At 41.4% G+C, this 22,999-nt stretch overlaps 1 protein-coding gene and 1 long non-coding RNA gene across 7 annotated transcripts in view; one reads left to right on the top strand and one right to left on the bottom strand.

Annotated features, from left to right (window-relative positions):
• ELF2 (E74 like ETS transcription factor 2) overlaps positions 1–22,999 on the bottom strand; it is a 67,227-nt gene that overhangs the window by 41,963 nt on the left and 2,265 nt on the right. For 4 of the 6 annotated variants that reach the window (XM_090036538.1, XM_090036534.1, XM_090036537.1 and 1 more), the window contains exons 2-3: positions 16,816–17,039; positions 15,525–15,690 (exon numbers count right to left, since the gene is read on the bottom strand). In XM_090036538.1, the coding sequence (XP_089892664.1) occupies positions 15,525–15,690; positions 16,816–16,887 (238 nt within the window). In that variant the 5' untranslated portion in view covers positions 16,888–17,039. Of the gene's footprint in view, positions 1–15,524; positions 15,691–16,815; positions 17,040–20,172; positions 20,250–22,999 lie in introns of all 6 variants that reach the window. The other 2 variants (XM_090036536.1, XM_090036539.1) reach the window with 2 other exon arrangements.
• Positions 1,770–9,747, top strand: LOC149870577 (uncharacterized). Its single transcript, XR_016440788.1, has 4 exons — positions 1,770–2,170; positions 7,058–7,162; positions 8,868–8,993; positions 9,548–9,747. It is a non-coding gene; the product is annotated as an uncharacterized LOC149870577 (long non-coding RNA).

Here is a 22,999-nt window from a genome sequence, read left to right as displayed (position 1 = left end):
ATGCTGCTGAACACTCAGGCAGAAACTGTAGTAGCAAACTAATCACACACCATTCAGGTATAATACCAACAGAATTTATCTTGCTGAATCTTTTCCTGGTGAAAATCCATGGCAGACCAAGACTACAACTTGATCAAGTGGAGTTTTCAAGACTTGAGGTTAGAATAGGAGATGTGGGGGTATATGCCCTCAGCATAATCTCAGAAAACAACTATTTTAACTGGAAGAATCTGCTTGGCAAAAGGAGGACCTAATAAATATCTCTAAGGCAGTTCTATTCCAAATGGTGTTGCTTTAAAGTATTCTGGTAGACTTTAGACTCAAAATTAATAGTGGCAAAGTACTACCAAGAGGAGTGCCAGTCACGTATTACTTCTTCCCAACACAGAAGTGAGATCACACTATTGCCACCTGTTCCCTATTTTAAGTGTACATTTTTATGTATCAAACAGCTAACTAATATTTTGACTTTCAAAAAGCAGAAGTTCAATTTTTCCATACCTAATAGTAGCCATCTAAATTTGAGTTAAAAGAACAGTTTAAGTCCGAATGAACTAATTTTTAAAAGTGCAATGTAATACAGTCCAGAAGATCTAGCAAGGAAGAAAAATCTATATGCATGTCACAATCAATCTGATGGCTATTCCAGACAATATATAATAAGCTAGCCATTACCATTTATTATTGTTCCTTGACTAGTATTCTTCTGTTCTTACTGCTACAACACTAAAGGTGAATCCTAGATTCCTGGGCCTCTAAGAGAAAAATTCTCAAGAAAACGATCTCTGAGCAGACAGAAGATGAAAAGTTGCAAGGTATTAACAGCATTCAAGTATGTCACCCAAAATGTCACCTAAGAGGCTGTTTGTTTGTTAGTTTCTCAAAGAAGGAAACACCTGCAACTTGTCTTTAATGTCATTTTATCTGACTGACTTCAGTTTTAGGTGGTGGTTGTTGTTCATGAACCAAGCTAAGAATATATCAGTGTATCTCAGTTCCTGGTTAGTGTGATGAAAGGCTGTAGAAGTCACATACCTCCCGCTAAATAGATATGGGTTCCTTTCTATATTTTAAATATTTTCACACACACACACACACACACACACACACACACACACACACACACTTTGGGAGAATGAGAAAAATATGCTGCAGCAGCACTGATGGTCTATGTTCAAAGTGAACACTGTAAAACTGTATTCTAGGAGTATATTCTTAATCCCTGTTTACATTAGGGAAATAAGAGTCTCAATTCCTTACAACAAATATGCCAAGTTTTAACCAAAGTTTTTCCTACTCATCTAAAACTGCATTTTTATTCAGAGATGAACCTTATTTCTCACATGCAATCTGCACTGCAAGTTCCAGCAGCTGGTTTTGGAGGGGAAAGTACATGTATGTGAGAAAATATTGTATAAAAGTGGTTTCTGCTGGTTATGGGCAAGAGTGAAAGTACTCACAGGGAGCAGACTCTTCTCTATACCTTTTGCTACTCAATATTTACTACAAAGGAAAGATCTTTTTTTCTTCATTCTGCCTTTCAAAAAAAACCAAGGGACATGTTATATTCCAGGATATGCTTTATGCAAAAAAAATACAGTAGTTACTAAAGTCAAATTCAGCTGAAATGGCCAAGCATTCAAGTAAAAAGTGGACCCAAAACCTAAACAGTTACGGATACCACTCAGCTTTTTCACAGCAAGCAAGTTTCCATGTGTTAAAAGTTTCTCCACATTTGGGCATAAGAAAATGATATTCTGTCACTAGGATATATCATTAACCACTAAAGGGTTAAGGAAGGAAAAAATATTTTGAGAATGCAGACCAGATGTTCCTTTAAGAATCATTTCTATACCAGCAGCTTAACTAAATGACATCTGGACAAAATGGAGGATAAAGCACCGTTTTATCTGTTCCTCTCCATACTGAGATTCTAATCCACAGGGTTTTAACTGGATTGAACAGTAGAGTGTACTCCATACCACTACTGGTCCAAACACGTCCGGACAAATGTAACACAGCTAACCGGTCAAGTTCAAAAAGATGAAAGTCAAAAGGAAGCAATTTTCCTCACAATGGAAGATGAAATTTGAAAGCAGAAACAAGAAAAAGATTATCACTAAAAACTCCAAGCAGGTGTACAGAGTTGGGTTCCCTGCCAGTTGGTAAGGTAAGAAGTAATCTGAAATGTCATCTGTAAAAGTAGAAAGCTTGCTTTAAAATAAACAATTGAATGGACTAAATTATATAAGTGGGGAAAGGGTTAAGCATTATTCCTAGTAATTTTTCCTCCATCACAGATAACCACAAGCAGGTATGTGATCATTTCAACTGAAGTTCCTACCTGAAACATTCTAAATAAATCACAGACAAACATACCAACACCATCTTCTTTCTGTCTCAATATTTTTTCATCAGGTGAAAATCCTGGAGGGGCTCCTTTTCAGATCCCCAATTTTTCATATGCAGGTCTTCTACTTCCCTGTGGCAATAATATTTTTAAAATTAAAACAGACCTTCAGCTCATGCCACAGGGAGGATTTTTGATAGAATGCCAAAAAGCAAAAAGAGTTTTCACAGTTCAGCCTGACATCAAATGAAATCAACCTCTCTAAAAAAGCAGTTTGATCCCTCTTGATTCTGACTTGGTCTGAAAAAATTCCAAATCTATATTTGCTCATTTGGGGCACATTTGAAAATAAGCACAATAAGAAAACCCAAACAAACTAAAAAATGAAAATCGCCAACATGTGCCCCTTAAGGCACCTGAAACACAATACATATTGCTGCCTACCTGGAAAGTAAGGAATAAGTAACTCTGCTGTATAAAATGATGTGGGGTTTTTTTGTTTGTTTGTTTAGTTTTCTGCTCTGCAGTACATGTTTTTTTAAAACACAATTTATTATATATCTGCAGAAACAATATTAAACCAGCAGGCACAAAAAAAGCATTCATGCAACATTTCCACATAATATGACGTGAAAAAAAAGGTTCAAAAAGCATGTAGCCATTTTTTCTCTGGGACTACTTCTGGAAATTCTGGTATGGTTAAAATAATATTAATTCACGTTTTTTATAATTATTTCAGCCTTTGCCAAGCACAAAGTCTACCATAAGAGTAGACATAACAACTTTGTGGCTTATTCCTTGTTTTATCAATTGCATTAATGTGTGACCAGGTAACATCTTGAGGCATGATTAACTGGTTAATCATGTCTTAAGCACAGCTTGTGCCTGGGGCCTCAGATTCAGATCTGGACACCATTGTCCATGCCTACGTAACTCCAGTAGTCTAACTTGAGGTGTGTTCTGTATGGGACTGCCATCAATGCATAAGCAGTGGGGGAAAATATTACTGGGGGGGAGGGGAGGGGAGGGGAGGGCTGAGCCCCGCCTGACCTCTACCCTCCCACAGGGCTGTTGTGGGGCTGCCATGTGCCGGTTATGTAAACAGCAGCAGAGGAGAAGCTGTACGTCAAGTGGCGCTGGGCGCTGCAGGACAACAATGCCGCAGTACTACTGTTCTCACTGCCCCCCGCATGCAGATAACAATGAGAAGTACTACAAAAATGATGTAAAATAGCCTATATAATGTTTAGGTTTACTAGTATGTTGTATAATGAAATGTAAACTCACTGCAATGTTGATTTTATCATCCTGTATGCATTTTAAATACTGCTTTTCTAAAACCTTGCCACCAAAGAGGCCACAATTGAGTAGTAGGGTGACAATACAAAATTCTTTTCACAGTGGATTCTTAAGATTCGTAACATTTTTTGTTGAACTTTACAGCTGCAAAGTTATTTAATTTTATCCAATGAACTACTTCTAAATTAATAGTGAGACTCATGGCTACACAACTACTAAGATATGTAAAATATGTGAAATGGTATCAAATACCTGCAAAACAAATTTTGAAATCAATTCAAATTAATAAACAGATTAATTTAACAAAACCTGCAATTTATATATAACATTTGTCAGAACTACAATATTTGTACTCCTTGTTCAGATACATCAGTGTCATTGAATCACATGGTCCTTTGGCATATGATCTTTGTCTTCTAAAATAAGCCGTTTTATAGACTAACTATTGCCACATCTTCACGAGTAAGTGCATAACCAGCTACTTAAAAGGACAAACTATGATAAGTCTATTTTACAATTCCATTTTACATATAGTAGCCCTTCAGTAGTTGCTTCCTACTCCCCAAAAAAACATCTTGACCCCTTGCAAAAAAAAAAATCAGACTACAACATACCCTATCTAATTAGCAGGGAACCTCTGCCCTGTTTCTAGTGGGGCTCAACAGGGTAGAGTTATAAGTAGCAGCACAGATGGACCGAGCCTGGGACTGACAGTGATAAGACAATGTGGGTAGTGGCTAATGAGCAACTGGCAGCACCTCATCACTGTGTGCAGCAGACCCAGTCAGGTGATCAAAAGGAAGCTGGGTTAGGGCTGTGGTCATACCAAGAGGCTGGCAGTAAGGAAAGGAGCTCTGAAGAGTGTGGGCTCCACTGGAGGTGAAGATGCACTGAGAGCCTTTCACTTCCAGTGACGCCAGGGAACCAGGGAGGAAGGCTCCTAAGCAGGTAAGGCCTGCGGGCTGCCTTTACTCAAGGAGGGAAACTTCTGGAAGTTCTTTTTAGGAGCAGTTGGCTTGTGTTATTTGTTCAAATTAGACTTAAGACTGGAAGACTGGATTGTGTCTACAGAGTTGGAGGTGGCCACAAACAAGGGTCCTGGGGTGTTTCCGCTGCTATACAGGCAGGAGACAGCCCAAAGCAATGAGGCAGAAACTAGTATACAGAGACAAAACCCCAGGAGGCAGGGGACTGCCATCAAGGCCAGGCTGATTCCCACAGAGACTAAGGTCTTATACCATGGACCAAGGCAGGGCGTGGCCAGAGAGAAAAAGGGGGCCAAGTCTACAATAGGTGAAGCCCCGACAAGCCCTCAGAAACCAGCACGAGCAACCCCTTAAAGGGAGAGTGCTATATGGGCACAGGGGGACAAGCTATTTGCAAGGCCGCTGCTGGTCCGAGAACTCCCCACTTCCTGACAATGTACAACATCAAGGTTGTGGCAGGTGAGAAATGGGAGGTATAGGGAGGTTGAGAAAGAGCAGGTAAGCAGGCAGGACCCTACCTACATTATAGATTCTATGATGCGTTACCACCATGGATGCTTCGACCATACACTTCCTTACGCTTTGTAGATTCATAGATTATCAGGCTGGAAGGGACCTTGCAAGATCATCGGATCATCAGGTCCAGCCCCCCTGAACCAAGCAGGAAAGATAACTGGGAGTCAGGTAACCCCAGCAAGGTGACTGTCTAGTCTTCTCTTGAAGATTTCCAGGTTAGGCGATTGCACCACCTCTGGAGGGAGCTTATTCCACAGCCTGGACACCCCGACTGTGAAGAATTTTTTCCTAATGTTGAGCTGAATCGATCTTCCAGGAGTTTGTGGCCAATACTCCTGGTTTTCCCCTTTGGTGCCTTGGTGAACAGTTGCTCACTGAGCCCTTGATGTACTGCCCTATTGTAGCAGTAACCAGGTCCCCGCTCAGCCTTCTTTTCCTCAGGCTGAAGAGTCTCAAATCCCTCAGCCTTTCCTCATATGGCTTGCTGTGTAATAAGACTGATCATATGGGTGGCTCTTTGGACTCTCTCAAGCTTGTCCACATCCTTGTTAAAGTGAGTTGCCCAGAACTGGACACAGTAGTCCAGCTGTGGTCTCACCAGTGCTGAATAGAGCGGAAGAATCACCTCCCTGGATTTGCTGCAGATGCATCGATTCATGCATGCCAGAGTATTATTTGCCTTACTGACTACATGATCGCACTGCTCGCTCACATTCATACTGTGGTCTATTATTACCCCCAGGTCCCTTTCATTCGTTGTGCTAGTCAGTTTGGTGCTGCCAAGCCTGTAGGTGTTTTGGGGGTTGCTCGTCCCGAGGTGGAGCACTTTACATTTCTCACTTCATCAGGTTCCGATCCACCCAACTTGCTAGCCTATCTAGGTCCACCTGTAACTTTAGCTTATTTTCAAGTGTGATCACGCTTCCCCATAACGTGGCATCTTCCACAAACTTGGCCAGTGAGCTCTTCACCCCCACATCCAAATAGTTAATAAAAATGCTGAAAAGTACTGGAACAATCGCCGACCCCTGACGGACACCGCTGCCCACTTCTCATAAGGATGACAGATCCATTCACTATGATTCTCTGGGTCCTATCCTGCAGCCAGTTTCTCACCCACCTGACTGTCTCAGAGTTAAGTCCACAATCCTTCAATTTTCTCACAAGGACATTGTGGGATACTAAGTCAAAGTTGCCTTTTGGAAGCCTAGGTATACGTCAATCTGTTCTCTCATGTCCAAGTGGCGAGTTACCTGGTCATAGAAGGAGATAAGTTTGGTAAGGCAAGACCTGCCCATGATTAAGACATGCTGGCTGTCATTCAGAATCTTACCTTCTGCAAGCTTATGTCAGACAGACTCCTTGATGAACTTTTCTAGGATTTTCCCTAGGATGGAAGTTAGGCTGACTGGCCTATAGTTAAATGGGTCCTCCCTCCTGCCCTTCTCACAGATGGGCACAATATTGCCCTCTTCCAATCATAGGTGACTTGTGCCTTCCAAGTCTGGTGGGACACCAGATTCCCGACGGGGTGGGGGGGCAGCAAGGGACCCCGCAAGGCCAATCACCAAGCGCGGAACCACCAGTGCTGAAACTGGAAGTTCAGCCCCTACGTGTCGCCAGTGTTTCCAGATAAACTCTGCGTCAGTCCTCACATGGCCTATGGTGTACCTATAGAGTAACTGGCATTTTGTACCTCCTTCCCTTTGGAGGACACCTTTTTCAAGGAGTACTTTGTGTGTCACCTTTAAGTTTTATACTTCTGACCTGTTTACAATTATAGTTATTTATTTTCAACGCTTTACTATATTTAAAAAGTCCCATTATCTGTGTTAAAAAGACTCTCTTGGTGTATCACTATATCTAAAAAAATTGATGCTGGGATTTTTTTTTTTTTTTTTAAAAGAAAGAAAGACACTTACTTTATTAAGAGGGATTAGTGGACCTGCACTTGACTTGACATCCAAGGACAACAAGACTTGTTAGAAGCCTTACATCCCCATTTTTTGGGGTAAGTGGAACTCTAGTAACGCACTTAAGCTACAGGTGGGCAAACATTAGTATAAACATACAAATATTAGTCAGCCTTGCAAATTGTGCAGAGCTGTTTTCCACTAAGTAGACTTCATACTTGTGAGATTATGACTACTATATTGAGCAGAAAGAGGGAAGCTGGGAATGGCGGTAAGAGCAGGGAATCCCGTTGAGTTGACTTTCAGAAAGAATACATATGCACAGAGGGCAAAAATACCAAGCGCAAGCAGTATTTTATTTAAAGTTATTAATCCACTATGAATTGTAAATGTTCCAGCTACATTCATAAATTGTCTCTTTTTTTAATATAAGAAGAATACAATGTGGTATCGTACTGATCTGTTGGAGCTTGTAAACTGCTGTCAAGAAACTAACAGCATAAATGATGCCCTATGGCTAAAACTACCAGCATACTAGAAAATTCCTTGGTGGGGATGAAACAGAAAGGCAGTCACATTTCTCAAACAAAACTCGAGAGAGGTATCTGAATGTCCTGGTTTTCTCCTTCCCTGGTTATACCCCAAAATGCCATCTTAACTTTACAGTAGTTTATGGCTGCATTATTGTAGGAACCTTAACAGATATGCTTACATCTCACATTATAGCTCCACAGGCTCTCTACCTTTTCCATTGCCCCAACCACAAAGTACCATGGGGCGCATCCACATGTGCTGGCACATATCGCGCCAAGTTTATTACTTCTGGGTGTTGCATTTATATATGCCCCTGGGACCACAGCACGTTGAGCCCGGTCAGAACAGCCCCGGCTGCCAGGGGGCCCAGTGGGGTCAGCCTGCCAGCCTGGGGCTGCTCCCACCCAGCTCAGTGTGCTGCAGAGGGGCTGACTGGAGAACAAGGGTGCTCCAGCGTGGGGCTAGTCAGCAGGCAGCCCCGCACTGATGCACCCTTGTGCCCCAGCCGGCCCAGTCAGCATCTACACATACATTGCTGTGCACAGCTCTGCAGCAGGATATTACTTGCTATTTACAGGTACTAACCTGCTGCAAAGTTTATTAGTTTCCGACAATCTGATAGGGCCACACATGTGAACACAGAGATGTTTACTGCAGAGCTAATTAGGCAACTGCAGTAAACATCTGGTGTAGACGAGCCCAGTGTTTCCCTTCTATTACGTACAAAAATTAAGAAAGACCCATAGATGCAAGCATTTACTTTGGTGTTACTATGGCGTGGAGGCTGCCTTTGCTGTAGCAGAGAAGCAAACAGTGACAAATGTTATGGGTAAGAAGGTAAACATCTACTGCTGTTTGACGAGGGATTTGGCTTATACTGATTGTTTTCTCAGACCACTGCCTGTATTACCAGTGAAGAAGGCTCATCCTATCCTGTCTTTTGCTAAAAAGTCCTTCAAAGTTCTAATTTTACATTAGTATCTTATCTTAGCCACATTTTCATTCTCTCTTTTGCAGTTTCCTGTTGGACTGGTCAAATGAGGTCAGATCTAAAAGGATCAAGTTTTTCTGTAGGGACCCAGTCAAACTAAGTACCCTAATAACACTTCCACTGCACCCACAGAACTGTGTTGATCACTGCTATAATATGGCCCTCTGCTTCAACTCTGATGCATCTCATTCTTAGCTGATTTAAACTTGAGTAACTAACTTCAATTTGCATTGCCTCAGTAAAGACCTTTTATTTTTCTGCTGCTCCATTTAACATAGGTCTCTTGCTTGGTTCATCTGCATAATAAGGCAGCCTGCAAGGTGGTATTTTCAAGAGCCCAGTGTTCTTGTAGGTAAAGAAGACAAATCCAAAAATGGACTTGGACAGAAAGGTTGTACCCAAAGGTAAGAACGTTTGGTGAAGCCCCCGTTAAGCCGACGCCTAACTCTAGAGGTACCCAAACTTCATAGGCGTGCCCAGAGGAGCCCGGCCATGCAGTATGTGGAGCTGCAAAAATGTCTATAGCACCACATACCACACCAGCAGGTGGTCTCCACGCTGCAAGGGCATGAGTCCGCGCATAAACTGCTCCAGATTTTTTTTCCCCCCCATGGATTTTTGACCCCTGGATAGCCACTGAAAACTGGAGCCCACTGTAGCTGCCAGCCAGGCTCCTCCCAGCAGAATCAGTGCAGCTGCAACCCCAGAGGCCCCCAGGTAGTGCTGGCCCAAGCCTCCCTTACCATCCCCTGGGTAACTTGTACAACAAAGCCTGCATGGCGTAAGCATTCCCTAGGGACAAGGAGTTGCAGTGCAAGGTATGCCACTGCTACATGTCCCTGGGGAACCAAATGTCTGTGCCCATCTGGACGCAGCCCATGGTTGCTTTATTTCATCAAATTTCTCAGATTCTTAAAAATATAGTTTTCCCACCTTCTCATTCACCATGTTTTTACAGGGAAAACTGAAGCATCTGAAGAAGAGGATTCTAAGCTATGCAACCACAGTAAACTAAAGAGCTCTCTAGGACAGAGAAGGGCAGGATTTCAGGCATGCCCCAGTCCTCAGCATTTCTAATTAGCTTTAGAGTGATCCCTGTTAATGTATTTAAATTCCATCTTGAGGTGCCTAACTCTTCTCAGGCAATATATGGAACCTGAGTGCCTAGTTCAGGGTTTTGAATTACAAAGGGTGGGGATACCCAGAAGTTAACTACCATTTAGGACATTAATCCTCTATTGCATCCAGCCTGAGGATCTCTGCAGGAGGGAAACCACAATCCCTAGCTATTGACAGAGGCAGTGAAGTAATGTGTATTAAAAAAATAAAACTGTGACCTGTAATATCTACTTGCAATATTTCAACTGCTCTTTTATTTACCAATATAAAAAGTTTTAAAAACAGTATCCTATAGTATTCACACAAGCCCATCTATTTTTACCTACTGAGGTTTCCACCAGTGGATAAATCCAAAAGAAAGCAGAGACCGTTGCAACGTAAGGAAGGGCCTGAAATTTCAGAGATTTCATGGACATTAGGAGCTGTAAGGGACCTCATGATACCATCAAGTCCAGCCCTCCCACTATAGGCAGAAAGTCACCTGGGATTAGTGACCCCAGCAAGAAAAACATCCACCTGTTTTATGACAGTCCAGAGTAGGTGCTTGCACCACCCCTGGGGTGAGTCTGTTCCAAACCCTGGACACTTGCACCATTAAGAATTTTTTTCTTATGTCTAGTCTAAATCGGCCTTACTGGAGTTTATGGCTGTTAGACCTTGTTATCCCTTGAGGAGCTCTGGTGTATAGCTGTTCTCCCAGGTCCTGATGTATCCCTCTTACATAATTGTAGGTTGCTTCCAAGTCCCCCCTGAGCCTTCTCTTTTCCAGACTGAAGAGTCCCAAGTCCCTCAGCCTCTCCTCGTACAGCCTGCCCTCCAGGACTTGGATCATACAAGTGGCTCTCCTCTGGACTCTCTCAGGCTTTTCCACATCCCTCCTGAAGTGGGGGGCCCAAACTGGATACAATACTCCAGCTGCGGTCTCACCAGGGCCGAATAAAGCAGGAGGATGACATCCCCGGTTTTGCTTGAGATGCATCGGTGGATGCACACCAGAGTTTGATTTGCTTTGCCAGCCACAGCATTGTACTGCATGGGTGACTGGTGCCTCCCGAGTCTGGAGGGCACCAGATTGCCAACGGGGAAAGTACAGAACCACTAGCAGCAAAACCAGAAGTGCACTTCAGCCGGCACTTCCAGTTTTGCGGCTGGCGCTTCCAGGGGGTGAACAGCCAATTTCAGGGGGTGCACCCCCTAAGCATCCCCAATGCTTCCAGTCCTCAGGGACTTCACCAGAGCACCATGAGTTGTGGAAGAGTTTTGCCAGGGGTTCCGCAATGACTTCAGCCAGCTCTTTCAGCACCCTCTGATGAAGATCATCTGGTCCTGCTGACTTGTACACGTCTAATTTTATTAAATGGTCATACACTAATTATACAGCAATAGTAGGAAGGTGACTATTCCTACTGTGCTCATCCCCTACTCTACCTGGAGTGGTTTTCCCCTTGGTCTGGTGAAACACCGAGGCGAAGTAATCATCTTACTTCCTTCCCAGTAAGTTCAGTTCTCCATTTGGGTACTGAACTCGGTAAGCCAGTTATCAGTATCTGTGCTTCCAAAACTTCTTGGTCCACAACGTATATGAATATGCATCTCCACCCAACTGCTTCCTGGGAGTCATGTTTTGTCTAACTGTACCTCTCCGCATCACTGTCAAAAGTTACTACAAATTTCTGTGCAGGCCTCTGTATGCCTGTTGTATTACAATATCATATATTAGATATTACACTGCTTAAAGTAATTACAAGTTGAGATATATTAATGAGTAACAAACGTGTCCCCCCTCCCTTTTTTTGGGCAGGGGAGAAAAAAAGTACCCTCACCACACACATACTTCCCCATTCATGCCATTCTAACAGTCACTGTAGCTCTTAGATCCAGTAAGTCTGACTAAATGTCCAAAAAATCAAGTACTATTTTACTATTAAAGTACAGAAAAGTGAAAAGCACTTACATCCCCTGGCCATTGCATCTGCTACACTCTTGTAACGCATTTTTTCTAATTTATACCTTAATCTTTTCCCTGAAATTACTGTATCAACACTATACAATTTAATACAGTAACTTCATGTAAGCAAAAAATGTCAGAGTTATTTGCATAACCTCCTTCCAAAACATTAGAATAAAAATGAAAATAATGGTAATATTTTAACTAGATTCAATACACAGCCAAAGCAGATATTTTAAAGTGTGATAACTAAACAGATTGACAATGTGTTGCATAGACTACCCTATAAATTGTATGTATTTTGCTTTCAAGCACCAAGATTAAGAGATAACTCCTTCCTTCTTGCTGTGAACAGTAATTCAAGAATGACTTTTACAGAAAAACTGAATGATCTGGAACAGGCTAATCCAGCACAATAAATGGTTGAGTTTACTTACGCATAAATTTATGCTGGTAACATTCTCCACAGACACCTAATATCAACTCCTCTAATACATTAAAAAGTGCATGATTTTTTTCCCCAAACTATCTGTTCTTTTGTTGGTAAAATTTTACACTGTAATGAATGGCATCCATAACTTGCATCTGTAATTCTGTCATGCTTTATCTTAACAATTTACTGTCCATACAAAATGTATAACTGCAAAAAATATAGGCTATTTTTTAGGCCCAGTATTTCAAAACAGATGTTTATTAGTCACTGACTAAACTTCCACGCACATTTTTATGCACGTAAAAAACAACATTCTTCTGTATGATAGAATCCAGTGTAAGACTGCCTTGAATTCTCAATGAAAAACCAGAAGTTTAGGTTTAGTAAAATTCAGGTTCTTTGGAAGAAACAGCTACACTTACCTTAATCCTGGAAGCATACTGATCCAATAGTAAAAAGATTAAAAGTGACACAACACTATTTTTCACAGATTAACGTTATGAATTTTTATAAGCTTCTATGATTTAAATTAATGTTTAATTATACTTTACATAATCTGGTATCATAGACATGATCTCAAAGTTTGAATCACTCTTGTGTATTTTAAGACTGCTTCAAAAAGCCTGTTACATGACTAAAACTAGACCCTAAGTATCTTTGTGGATGTAAGACCACCATTTAGGTGCCATCAACTCCCTAAAACCATCACTGACTTGGTGCGTAATCTCTAGGTACCAGGTTTCCATTAGTGGGCATGAATATATACCTAAACACTGATACCTCCCCACAGCTTAGAGCTCAAGGCTAGGAACAGCCGTTCAACTCCAGAGGCAAATTTCTGGGAAATCTGCAGCACTGGAAAAAGCTGTAGGAGGGGGAGCATACAGGCATTCCAGCTCCCCTGACTATAGTCCAACAAAGTCACCTCAAAGGTGAGCTCTCTAGGCAGGGGTCAACAGGAAGCTAATCCTTGCTTCCACTGCCCTGACAGCAGAAAGGCTGTTGTCAACTGATGCCACATGGGTATCACCTGGAGGTACTGCAAGGAAGGAGCAGCCCACAACTACCTTGGGTGAGAGAGGCATGCTCCCTGTTCCATCTACAGGTGAACCAGGGCTACACTTGCAGCCCCAGAACTATGACTGCATCTGACAGCCCCAATTGCTGCTCTGGCATCAGCAAAGACCCCAGTGAGGCTCAACCCATCCTGGAGCCACCACCCCACAAGCACTCTCCCATAGCTGGAACCCTCCCATGACTTCAAGACTTTTTTAGCTATATATCTCCTGCCCAGCACACAATTCCAGTTTACCATATAACTATACATGAGGTGAAAGGTAGATGCAACAACATCTGGAACAATACCACAACTCCAAGACAATTTTACCAGTGGGAGAATGCCCCTTCACCCCATGCACAGCTCTGGCATGATCCAGAGCTCTGCACAAGGCAGGGGACCATTTTCCCATTGCTAGAACCATCCTGGAGCTGGGTCTGGTCTGGCCTGGGCCTGTTCAGTGGCAGACTCTGATATCTAAAGGTCCAGGAAGTCTCCTGGTGTATTCAAGCAGTGGGGTCCTCCACAAAGCTCCCTGACCCATCACCCTGAGTGAGCTATCAAGGAGTCTATACTCTCCTTCCTGCTTGGGAGGATGGGGGCAAAGGACTATGCGACAGTGGGAGTATCCCAGTATCCAGAGAAACACATAACCATTCGAACTGGCAGGAGAGAAAGGAGATCTTCCACATGGTCTCTCTTTTTTCATGGAAGAACCAGCTCACTTTACAAAATATCCCTAGAACAGCCACATGCTTTCTTTTTGTGCCAAGGAACAGACATTTCTCCTGGCACATATGCAATGTCTGTCCATGGGCACATGCAAAATTGTGGCAACAAGGGTGCAGCCATACCCCACTTCAGAGGTAGGACCCATGGACAGTGAAGGGAGCTCATTGTGCATGTGATACATAGCTGAAGGGGATGAGGCCCCTCACTGTAACCCTGCATGCTCAGCAGCTCCAGCTGGGAGGTCTGCATATGATCTGAGCTCACCAGCACAGCACAGAATCTGTCCAGAGTCCCTGCTTCCAAGTAGCTCCAGAGCCTGCTGCTCTCTACTCTTCCCTTTCCTCCACTACCCCCACCCAATTCAGCAGCAGAAAGGAGATAGGAGAAGCAGCAACAGCACAGAGCCTTCTGAATCTAAGCGAAAGGCATTGCTGCCAGCTGCTCCTCCCCTCTTTTCCCCTGTTGCTGAACTCAGGGTTTAGGGTAGGAAAGGAAGAAGCGGAAGAGTGAAAAGAAGCAGGGACTACGAGTAGAACCCATGCCAAACAGCAGCAAACTCATGGACCTCACAGAACATGAAGAGCTTCCATCTGTGTTGATGTATAGTTGAGCTGAGAGAGCTCAGTACACTTGCAGCATGCAGCCAAAGAGAGGCGCAACTATGTTGCCACACCAATCCTGGATCCATCCCCATACCTATCCATAGCCCTTGTGAGCGACTAGCCTATCAACTAATCTGGGGCTGGTCTCTCTCAGTCTTGATACCAAGAACATACTATGAAACTATTTCATATAAATAATTAAATATTTATTGGAGGAGGCACTTGAACTTAAGACCAATATCAGCTGAATGCCCTTAAGTCAGATTTCTCACTTTGTCCCAATTATTTATACAAGGAGGAACTGTTTCAGACAAACCCAGAGTGCACCCTTCATAATATCAAATGGCCTAACAATTAGGTTCTGACATATTTGTTCAAGTTCCTGCTGTTTATTAAATAAAGCTGAGATTTAAACTCTGACCTTGCATGTATCAGGCAAGTTCTCTTAACCACTAAGATATTCAGTGTTCTTGGATGACATTCACTCTCATTTCTCCCTGCACAGTTAAATCAGGTTTAGGTTCTTAACTCCTGGAGAAGTGTCACAGTTCACAAACCCAAGCAGAGAAAGGTGAATCTCCAGATAAACAGGCACCCGTCCCTAGCTAGGTCAACTACTTTTGCATCTAAGACTTGCCTCTTCTCTTTACATCACACCTAGCTACTTTAAGCAGCTCCCTGCTTAGCTGGCTTCTGGAAACACCATCTTAGGCATTGTATGAGAACCCTAGGCACCTAACAGATTGCTAAGGATTTCATTAGTGAGGAGGGCACCTAGCAGTTAACAGTTACTGCTCCGCAATATCTTAGTACCTTGGCTCTTGTTAAATAACTGAAAAATATATCAGGAATCCAAACCTATCCCAGCTAAAGTTAATTAAAGACCCCCACTGACTTTAATGGGAATCAGATTTGGCCCCAGGTTGGGATTCTTTTCTATGGGTAAAGGAAAAGTCACGTCCCTCTGGGAATGCTAGTAGTGACCAACTGAGTGGTGGCCAGGGCAGAAAAGCTATAAAAAAAGTATTTTGTTTTTAAATCTACCTGTTTCCACAGTTTCGGTTTCAATTTCTTGTTCCTCTGCTACATCTTGCATCAGGTAAGTCTCGTCATCATAAACCAGGACCTGAGCAGCATAACCCTGTTCTAGTCTGGCACTAGGAACTGGTTCCACAATCACTGCTGGGAATTCAGAGACTGGGTCATTTTCCTATAGAGAGAGAAAAAGCCCTAAATATTGTACCATCAAAATCTAAATTAATCCCTCCCCCCCATTTTTAAGTTGTAGAATAATTATACATTAAAGTAGAACAAACTTAAAAGAGACTATTTAATGTAAGGACAAGTCAAAATAAAGAAGATTTATCATGAAATTAAAGAATACCCTGGATCCCCTAGTAACTTCCTTCATGTTAAGTTGAACCGTTTAAAGACTAGAGTTTTAATATTCCTTCCAAATTTTCTATGAAAATGTTGGCAAAGAGCATAATATTTTTCTAGCAAAATGTATTTGTATGCGAGAGGCCTTTTTTCCCCTACCCAGTAAATTTCAAGTTAATCTGTCTTACACATTCCATTTCTTTTGTATTAAAATGCCTGTTACCCCGCACCTATCCTACAAAGACGTGTTTTGTTTAAACACAGGTGCTGCCACACTGAAATAAAAAAACGAGAACTACTACTAAGAGAAGTGGTGCTGGCTCCTACCCTGGGGGTCTTTAAGAGGAGGCTAAATGAACACCTTGCTGAGGTCGTTTGACCCCAGTGCTCTTTCCTACCATAGCAGAGGGTCGGACTCGATGATCTGCTCAGGTCCGTTCTGACCTCAGAAACTATGAAACTAGACAGATATTTGGAGGTAGGCACATGGTATTGACAGGATCAGGATCCAGGTATGTTATTGCATACCTAAATAGGCTAATTCCTAGTGATACTGTATATCTATAACAATTGGAGACCTGGCTTATTCAGAACCCTACAAAGCACTGAAAGCACACCTCACTTTTAATTAATCATATTTGATATTGTTAATAAGGCGTCAGATATTTGTAAAAGCCTCTTACACTTAGTTTCATTGTCCTTATAGTATCTGGAGGCTAAAGTCTGCTTAAAATTTTAAAATGGCATTTTATATAGAATTTTATTTTGTAAATCCAACCTGCTGTCCAGCAGACAGAATACAACATTCCACTTCCTCTCTTCTACAGTACTTTCTAAGGAGTCTGTAATAATCCCATCAGTGACTACTAACCCATCTTACACTGTTACTGTAACCCTTGCCTTTTCACATACATAATAAGCTTGTTGGCAAAAAAGTTCTACACAGATTTCTAACCTCCTGGTTTTTTACTCCATTGTTGTCAAACTCCAGGCCAGAGCCTCCAGTGTCAACCACTGCTGATGTCATGGTGCATTCCCTGGAGGGGCTTTGAGACGTACTGAGTGACCCCAAAGACTGTAATGTTGAAAGCCTGAGGTATCAAAGACTTAAGTTCAGAATCCAAGTAGCATGTATCCAGAAGTCTTCTTTCCTTTTCATTATACTATTAATTGGAGATACTGAAAAACATAACAATGAGAGAAAGAAAGTTATAATAAAAAAGGAAAATGCAAGCATTGTGAATTCTTTTAGCTTGGCACATTCTGATGTTGACATTCAATGCTTGCAATTTTTACTGTGAAGAAAGTAAATACTGCTGTGTACTACACTGCTACATCAAGAGGGCACCAGTGAACACTTTTCATCTGACAGAGGATATACAGTGATGTTAGTAGTTCAATTGTGTCATATAATAGTATTTCCAAATCAGCTTTTAATGCTGAGGGAAATGTTAATTTGCTGAAAAAGTTGCTTACAGATAATTTGGGTATTTATCTAGATAGCAGAAGAAAAAGCAATCTACTAATGTCATAATATGAAAAAGATGCCATAGATACTGTAAATATGAACAATTTTTGAGAGAAAAAGTGCATGCAATTTTGGAAAAGTTTTTTCCAAGGTACTAGAATATATTTAAAAAATGATTTGTGACTTCAGTAAGTACTAAGATAGAAATTCTGTGATCTGGCTAAGCTGTGTTGAGCATAAATCAAGGTGAAATGTGAACAAAAGCAACATTTAGAATTTTTTGCATTCCCTTAATTCTGGGAAGACCTCACACTGGTCCATACCGCAATGCAAGATAGAGTAGCCTTCACACTATTTGCTCCACCTTGCAACTATCCCAAAAAGTGATCACTGGCCATTCTAGCAGCTGGGTATCAAATGTGATAAAATTTAGTCATGATCTATGCTGGAAGCCACAAGAATCCCCTAGGGTGACTTTGTTCCACTTGGGGTATCTGTATACAGACAGGATTGTCTAATGGTTGCATCCACTAGCTTTGACATGGCTTTAGAATACTCAACCAGTACGGACAACCCAATCACTTCAAAGAACTGGGTATTTTGTCTTTTCAAGGGGTATTTTGTTTTTTGTTGGGTTTTTTTGGGAGGGGGGGTTCTCCTTTTATGTTGCTGTAATAATTAATATCTTTATGAAAAGAAAACATCTATCATAATAAAAACAAAGATTCTCCACCTCAGAAAACGGATCTTACAAAAGCCACCCAAAGAGTTCACCCCCCGCTAAAAAGACATATCTGACATAGGTTTACCAAACAAACTGTCAAGTCCCACCATTTAGGAATAAAAGTACAATGCTTCTAAAAATTACTACACAGCAATTAAAATAGCTAAGACAAGTAATGAATGCACTGCATTCAGCTGCAATTACACCTCAAATCGTGATGAGAAGTTTTTGGGGGTTTTTTTTACTTCTTCCAAGACCATTGGAAAAAAAAATTAAAATATTTGGCACGGGATGGTTTGACATGGACTATATCAATTTAAGTGTTATTTAAGTAAGGTTGTCACAACATGAAGCATTTTCTGATTCTCCCATTCCCAAAGTTAGTGTAGCTGCAGACACACTAGCAAGAGTAAGAGCACTTGTGTCAACTGGCCAGAATTTTCAGAATCATCAGTTAACAAGCTTCAGTTCAGGTATAGATGACAATAGCAAAAATGCCCCTCAGTGGTGGTCCTACAACAGTGGAGCATCAATTTACTGTATTGATATCCACAAAATATTAGTAAGGATAGAGGGAAGAGGCAAACGGATAACAAATTAGAGGCTAGATAATTCTAGACACAATAGAATGATCCACTCACTATTTATTTCTGAAGGGTGCTTTTTTAATTATGCCCAAAATCATGTACTCCAGTGATTCTATCAGACTAATCAATATTTGTGACATTAATCTGCATAATGAACTGCTTACACAGATGTGTTTACTGATAATGTCATATGCCAGAAAAGTATGAAAGAGAAGGTTTATTTGACACTACTAAAACAGCACTGTTCAGAATTAATACACTTATAAATGCTAGACTATTCCTAAACATGAATCACCCTTAAGCTATGTTGCCAGGAATATAGTAAGTGAGAAGTGACCGGCTCCAAAAAGTTTCCCCCCCTCCCACCCCAAACATATTTGTTATAAGAGGAAACCGTTCTGTTTTATAGGAATGCAAAGAGTAAAATTTATATATAAAAAAAGAGTTCCATATCTTACTAGTTCTATAGTCAGGAGCTGCCTAAACATTCGTTCAGCTTTTGAAAAATGTAAAGCCAATAACTACATGTTTCTTAAATCTAGTTTGATAAGAATTTTGTATCCAGCCTTCCCAAAGAGGAAACAGTCATAGAATTAAACAACTAGCAATTCTTCAGAAACAATCTGTATTCATAAGTGCATTGTTGTCAAAATTAATCTATTGCTTCAAGAAGCAAACTTTAGCTACTTCTTTAGATTAACACTATCCCTTCTTTTCGATGACTTTGAGCCAAAACCAAATTAAAATCTCATCGCCACCGAGCAGTAATGCAGAAGATGCATGTTCCTAGAATGTGATACATGTGGGCCTAATCTCATCTCAATTATCCTCATAAGTAACTCCACTGAGATCAATGTATTATAACAGAGATCAATCTGATCCAAGATCTTGGACTATGCTCCAATATAAATGCCAGCCATGAAAAAAAAACAACAGTCATACATACACAGGTACTTCAGCAAGAGACAACAATATAGGCCAGTTCCTGTTAGGACAACAATATAGGCCAGTGAGCTGTTGAATACATTCTATGAAGTGCCAAGGGACCGGCCTACCCCTTTAACCATGTGGGGACGGGAACCTACATCATTATAATTAATACAACTCACTGGTAAATTAAACCAGACCGTGTTGCAATTTTGCTCCATGAAAATCTCTATGGTGTTCAGGGTCCCTTAGCACTCTCTACAGAAGTTGTTCAAGCATCTTGCGCGTCTGGCTCACATTGTAATTCTATTTTCTTTGCAGAACTACCTTGGTTGAGCAACCATGTTGGCTTTTTTGCCTAAATGCCATTATATTAAAAATGAAATGTCTAAATCATCTTCCATACTTGGATAAAAAGTGAGAGTTCATTCTGATATCAGTTTTCTCAGTAGCTAATCTTAACCAAGATTTAAGCAATGGAAAATCCCTATTGTGTCCTTGCAGTACTCTGTGATGTTTTTCAGTAGTTAAGTCATCATAATAGCAGCAAAATAAATGCAGCATAAAAAAATAATTAAATCAAGGATACAGCTGTCTTGCATGTACCTGAGAGTGAGGCAGCTGGAAAGCTTCCAACCAGCAATATATAGTGGGACCATGTACACCTTTTCACCATGCAGGTTCTGCTGATAAAAGAAGGCTGTCACTGCCTTTCAGACATAAAAAATGTCTTAAATTAACACTTTAAACTGTTTAAAGAGAGCTAGAAATTATTCTTGGTGTTTCTCAGAGGGCCCTCTACCCATAACAGCAGCCTTGAAGTGGACAAGGCTAAGTTATAAAGTAGGTTCAAATAGCTCCTCTGCACTCAAGTGGTTTATGCACTTAACTGATATGCAGATAAACTAACATTATAAACAAAAGCAACAGGCAAAAAAAGTACAACCAGCATTGTGTTGTGCAGCTAAATGATGTGCTTACCCAACGACACATACATAGAGTACATTATTTTTGTTTGTTTTCATGCATCATAGAATCAGAAGTGTAGGGCTGGAATGGACCTCTGTAGGTCATCTAGTCCAATGCCCTGCCTGAGGCAGGATCATCCCTACCCAAACCATCCTATACAAGTCCATAATCTAACTACACAACTGCAAGACATCATGCCCTAACCTGCCACAGGTAAAGCAGGGGGACCATGGCAGCCAACATCTTGCTTCTGTAAGAGGTTGTTAAATACACACTCAAAGAGATTCCAGATAAAAGGGCGAAATCCTGCTACAAAGACAGGCAAAATCTCCTACAGTCCGTACCAATCTGACCATGGGGTAAAATTCCTTCCTGACCCCAAATACAGCGATTGTTCTGATTTCTGAGAGAAGGGGCAAGACCCTCTATCCAGAAACCTCGAGCTTGAAGTATTACATAGGAACCCCAGTCACGGACCAAGGAGCCTACTGTTGAATGTACTGAAACCCTACTCTGATGGCTAAATGCCTGACATGTTTTAACAATCAATAATATACCCTGTGATCCACTAGAAAAGCCTACATTAAAAGGCACATACCAGCCTTACTCTTCCACCCCCTACACCACTCCCCCCATGTCACAAGAAGCCTAAATGACTACTCTGTTGGTTTGGTACTATCAAAGTAACTAATACCCCTCTCAAGGTGGCCTTCAATGAAAGTGGAAGCAGAGATGCAGGAATAACAGTGGCCTGAATGAGACTGTTCTGGTGTCAATCTCCCTTCTGACTCCAAAAGGACATGCCTATCCTTATGGAATACAATGTACAAAAAAAAATTCAACAACTGACTCCCACTAACCCTTTGATCAGCTGATGTTATTAAGTGCTTATCTACCTGCCTTTACAGCTATAAGAGCCATCTTCAGAGAGGTCACAGAGAACATGAAGAGCATGAATGGGGGATCCTGTGATCTTTATTAGCATAAAGGTTCAGAACTGACAACAGAAAAGTATGACAAGATAAACAAAAACAGGTCTGCATTCCAAAGGGTGAAAAATTAAAATTGCACTCAGGTTGACTGACAACTGAGAGACACATAGAGCTGTTTTAAAATGAAGCAGAAAGGCCAAAATTAAGATGCTGGGCTGTTAGAGATGTACCTACATGCATGCATCCCAGATGAAGATTATTCTTTTGTTTCGTTAAGCCAGTTTTCTAGGTCCAAAGCTTCCTGGTTTTCAATAGAATTTGGGGATTTCAGCAGAACACTCAGAAACATTCAGTAGCACCCCCAAAAATTCAGAAAGCAAGATGACACTTGCCTGGAGGAAGCCTTAGTCCTATTTAAAAAGCACTGAAAGATGTTAGTCTTTCTGCAGACAAGAAATAGCCATATTGGATCAGATCAGGGAGACCCCTGATCCAGTCCAACATCTGTCACCAAGAATTGCAAGTACTAGTACTTCAGAAGAAGTTGCAAAATCTCTGCAGTGGGCACCCATGAGATACCTGACCACAGAATGTTTCCCCCCTAGTTCTCAGCAATTAAAGGCTGGCCTAAGCTCCAAAATAAAATGGTATATGCCCCTTCAGCAACTTCTGTTAATATTTTCTATTATAAGGTGCTACGCACTCTGTAGGTTTAAGTGGATAGTGTATTCCTCCCTTTCACTCCATAAGCTTCATGCGTGCCATCCTGCTATCCTTCTCCTTTTAAGGGACTCCCCAAATCTTCCCCTGCCTAGGGATAACCTTCCTCTATGACCTCCACGTGAGTGGCAGAGTGCACCCCCATAACCACTTCCCTGGACACCTCCATTCCCTCACCTGCCATATATCAGGGGATCTGTGTGTCCCCTAACAACAAGGGAGGGTCTCACCCTCTTTCCCCTCTCCACCTTTAGTATTAAATTAATCTGAATACAATATTTATTTTAAATACAGTTATCACACCCTCTTAAAGGTAAATAATCCCAAACTTTACAACTTTGGTTTCAGCCTGTATTTCTTCCACACACTGATCCAAACTCACTTCCCTTCTCTGAACTCTCTCTAACATAACACCACCCTTTTACACTGGTTTTTAGTATTGCTTCATATCAGTGTGGTATAAAATGCTAACATCACAGCATCAAAACCTGCATTTCCAGGGCCAAGGAAACATCTGAACTTATTTAAAGTTTGTTTATTAGAATGCTGTCCCTATGCTGGTTTCTATAAGTCAGATTTCCCAGATATTAGTAAAGGTACATGCATGTCTTAGTCCTGATTTTGAGCTATTTGTTTTGGACTAATTAAGGCACTTTCAAAGATGTATTTTACATGCGCACATCAAGAAATCTAGATCGGATATTTTTCTGTAAAAAATTACTATGGCCCTGATAGTGGAAACGCTTAAAGGCCAAAAACAACCCCCCCCCCAAAAATAACCAGTAGATGGCACAGAATAGTCCTGATAGTGA

The sequence above is a fragment of the Crocodylus siamensis genome, chromosome 2 (assembly GCF_052110815.1).
Source record: "Crocodylus siamensis isolate JL-2025a chromosome 2, ASM5211081v1, whole genome shotgun sequence".
NCBI classification, from domain to species: Eukaryota; Metazoa; Chordata; order Crocodylia; family Crocodylidae; genus Crocodylus; species Crocodylus siamensis.
This window is presented reverse-complemented; position numbering and strand designations above follow the sequence as displayed.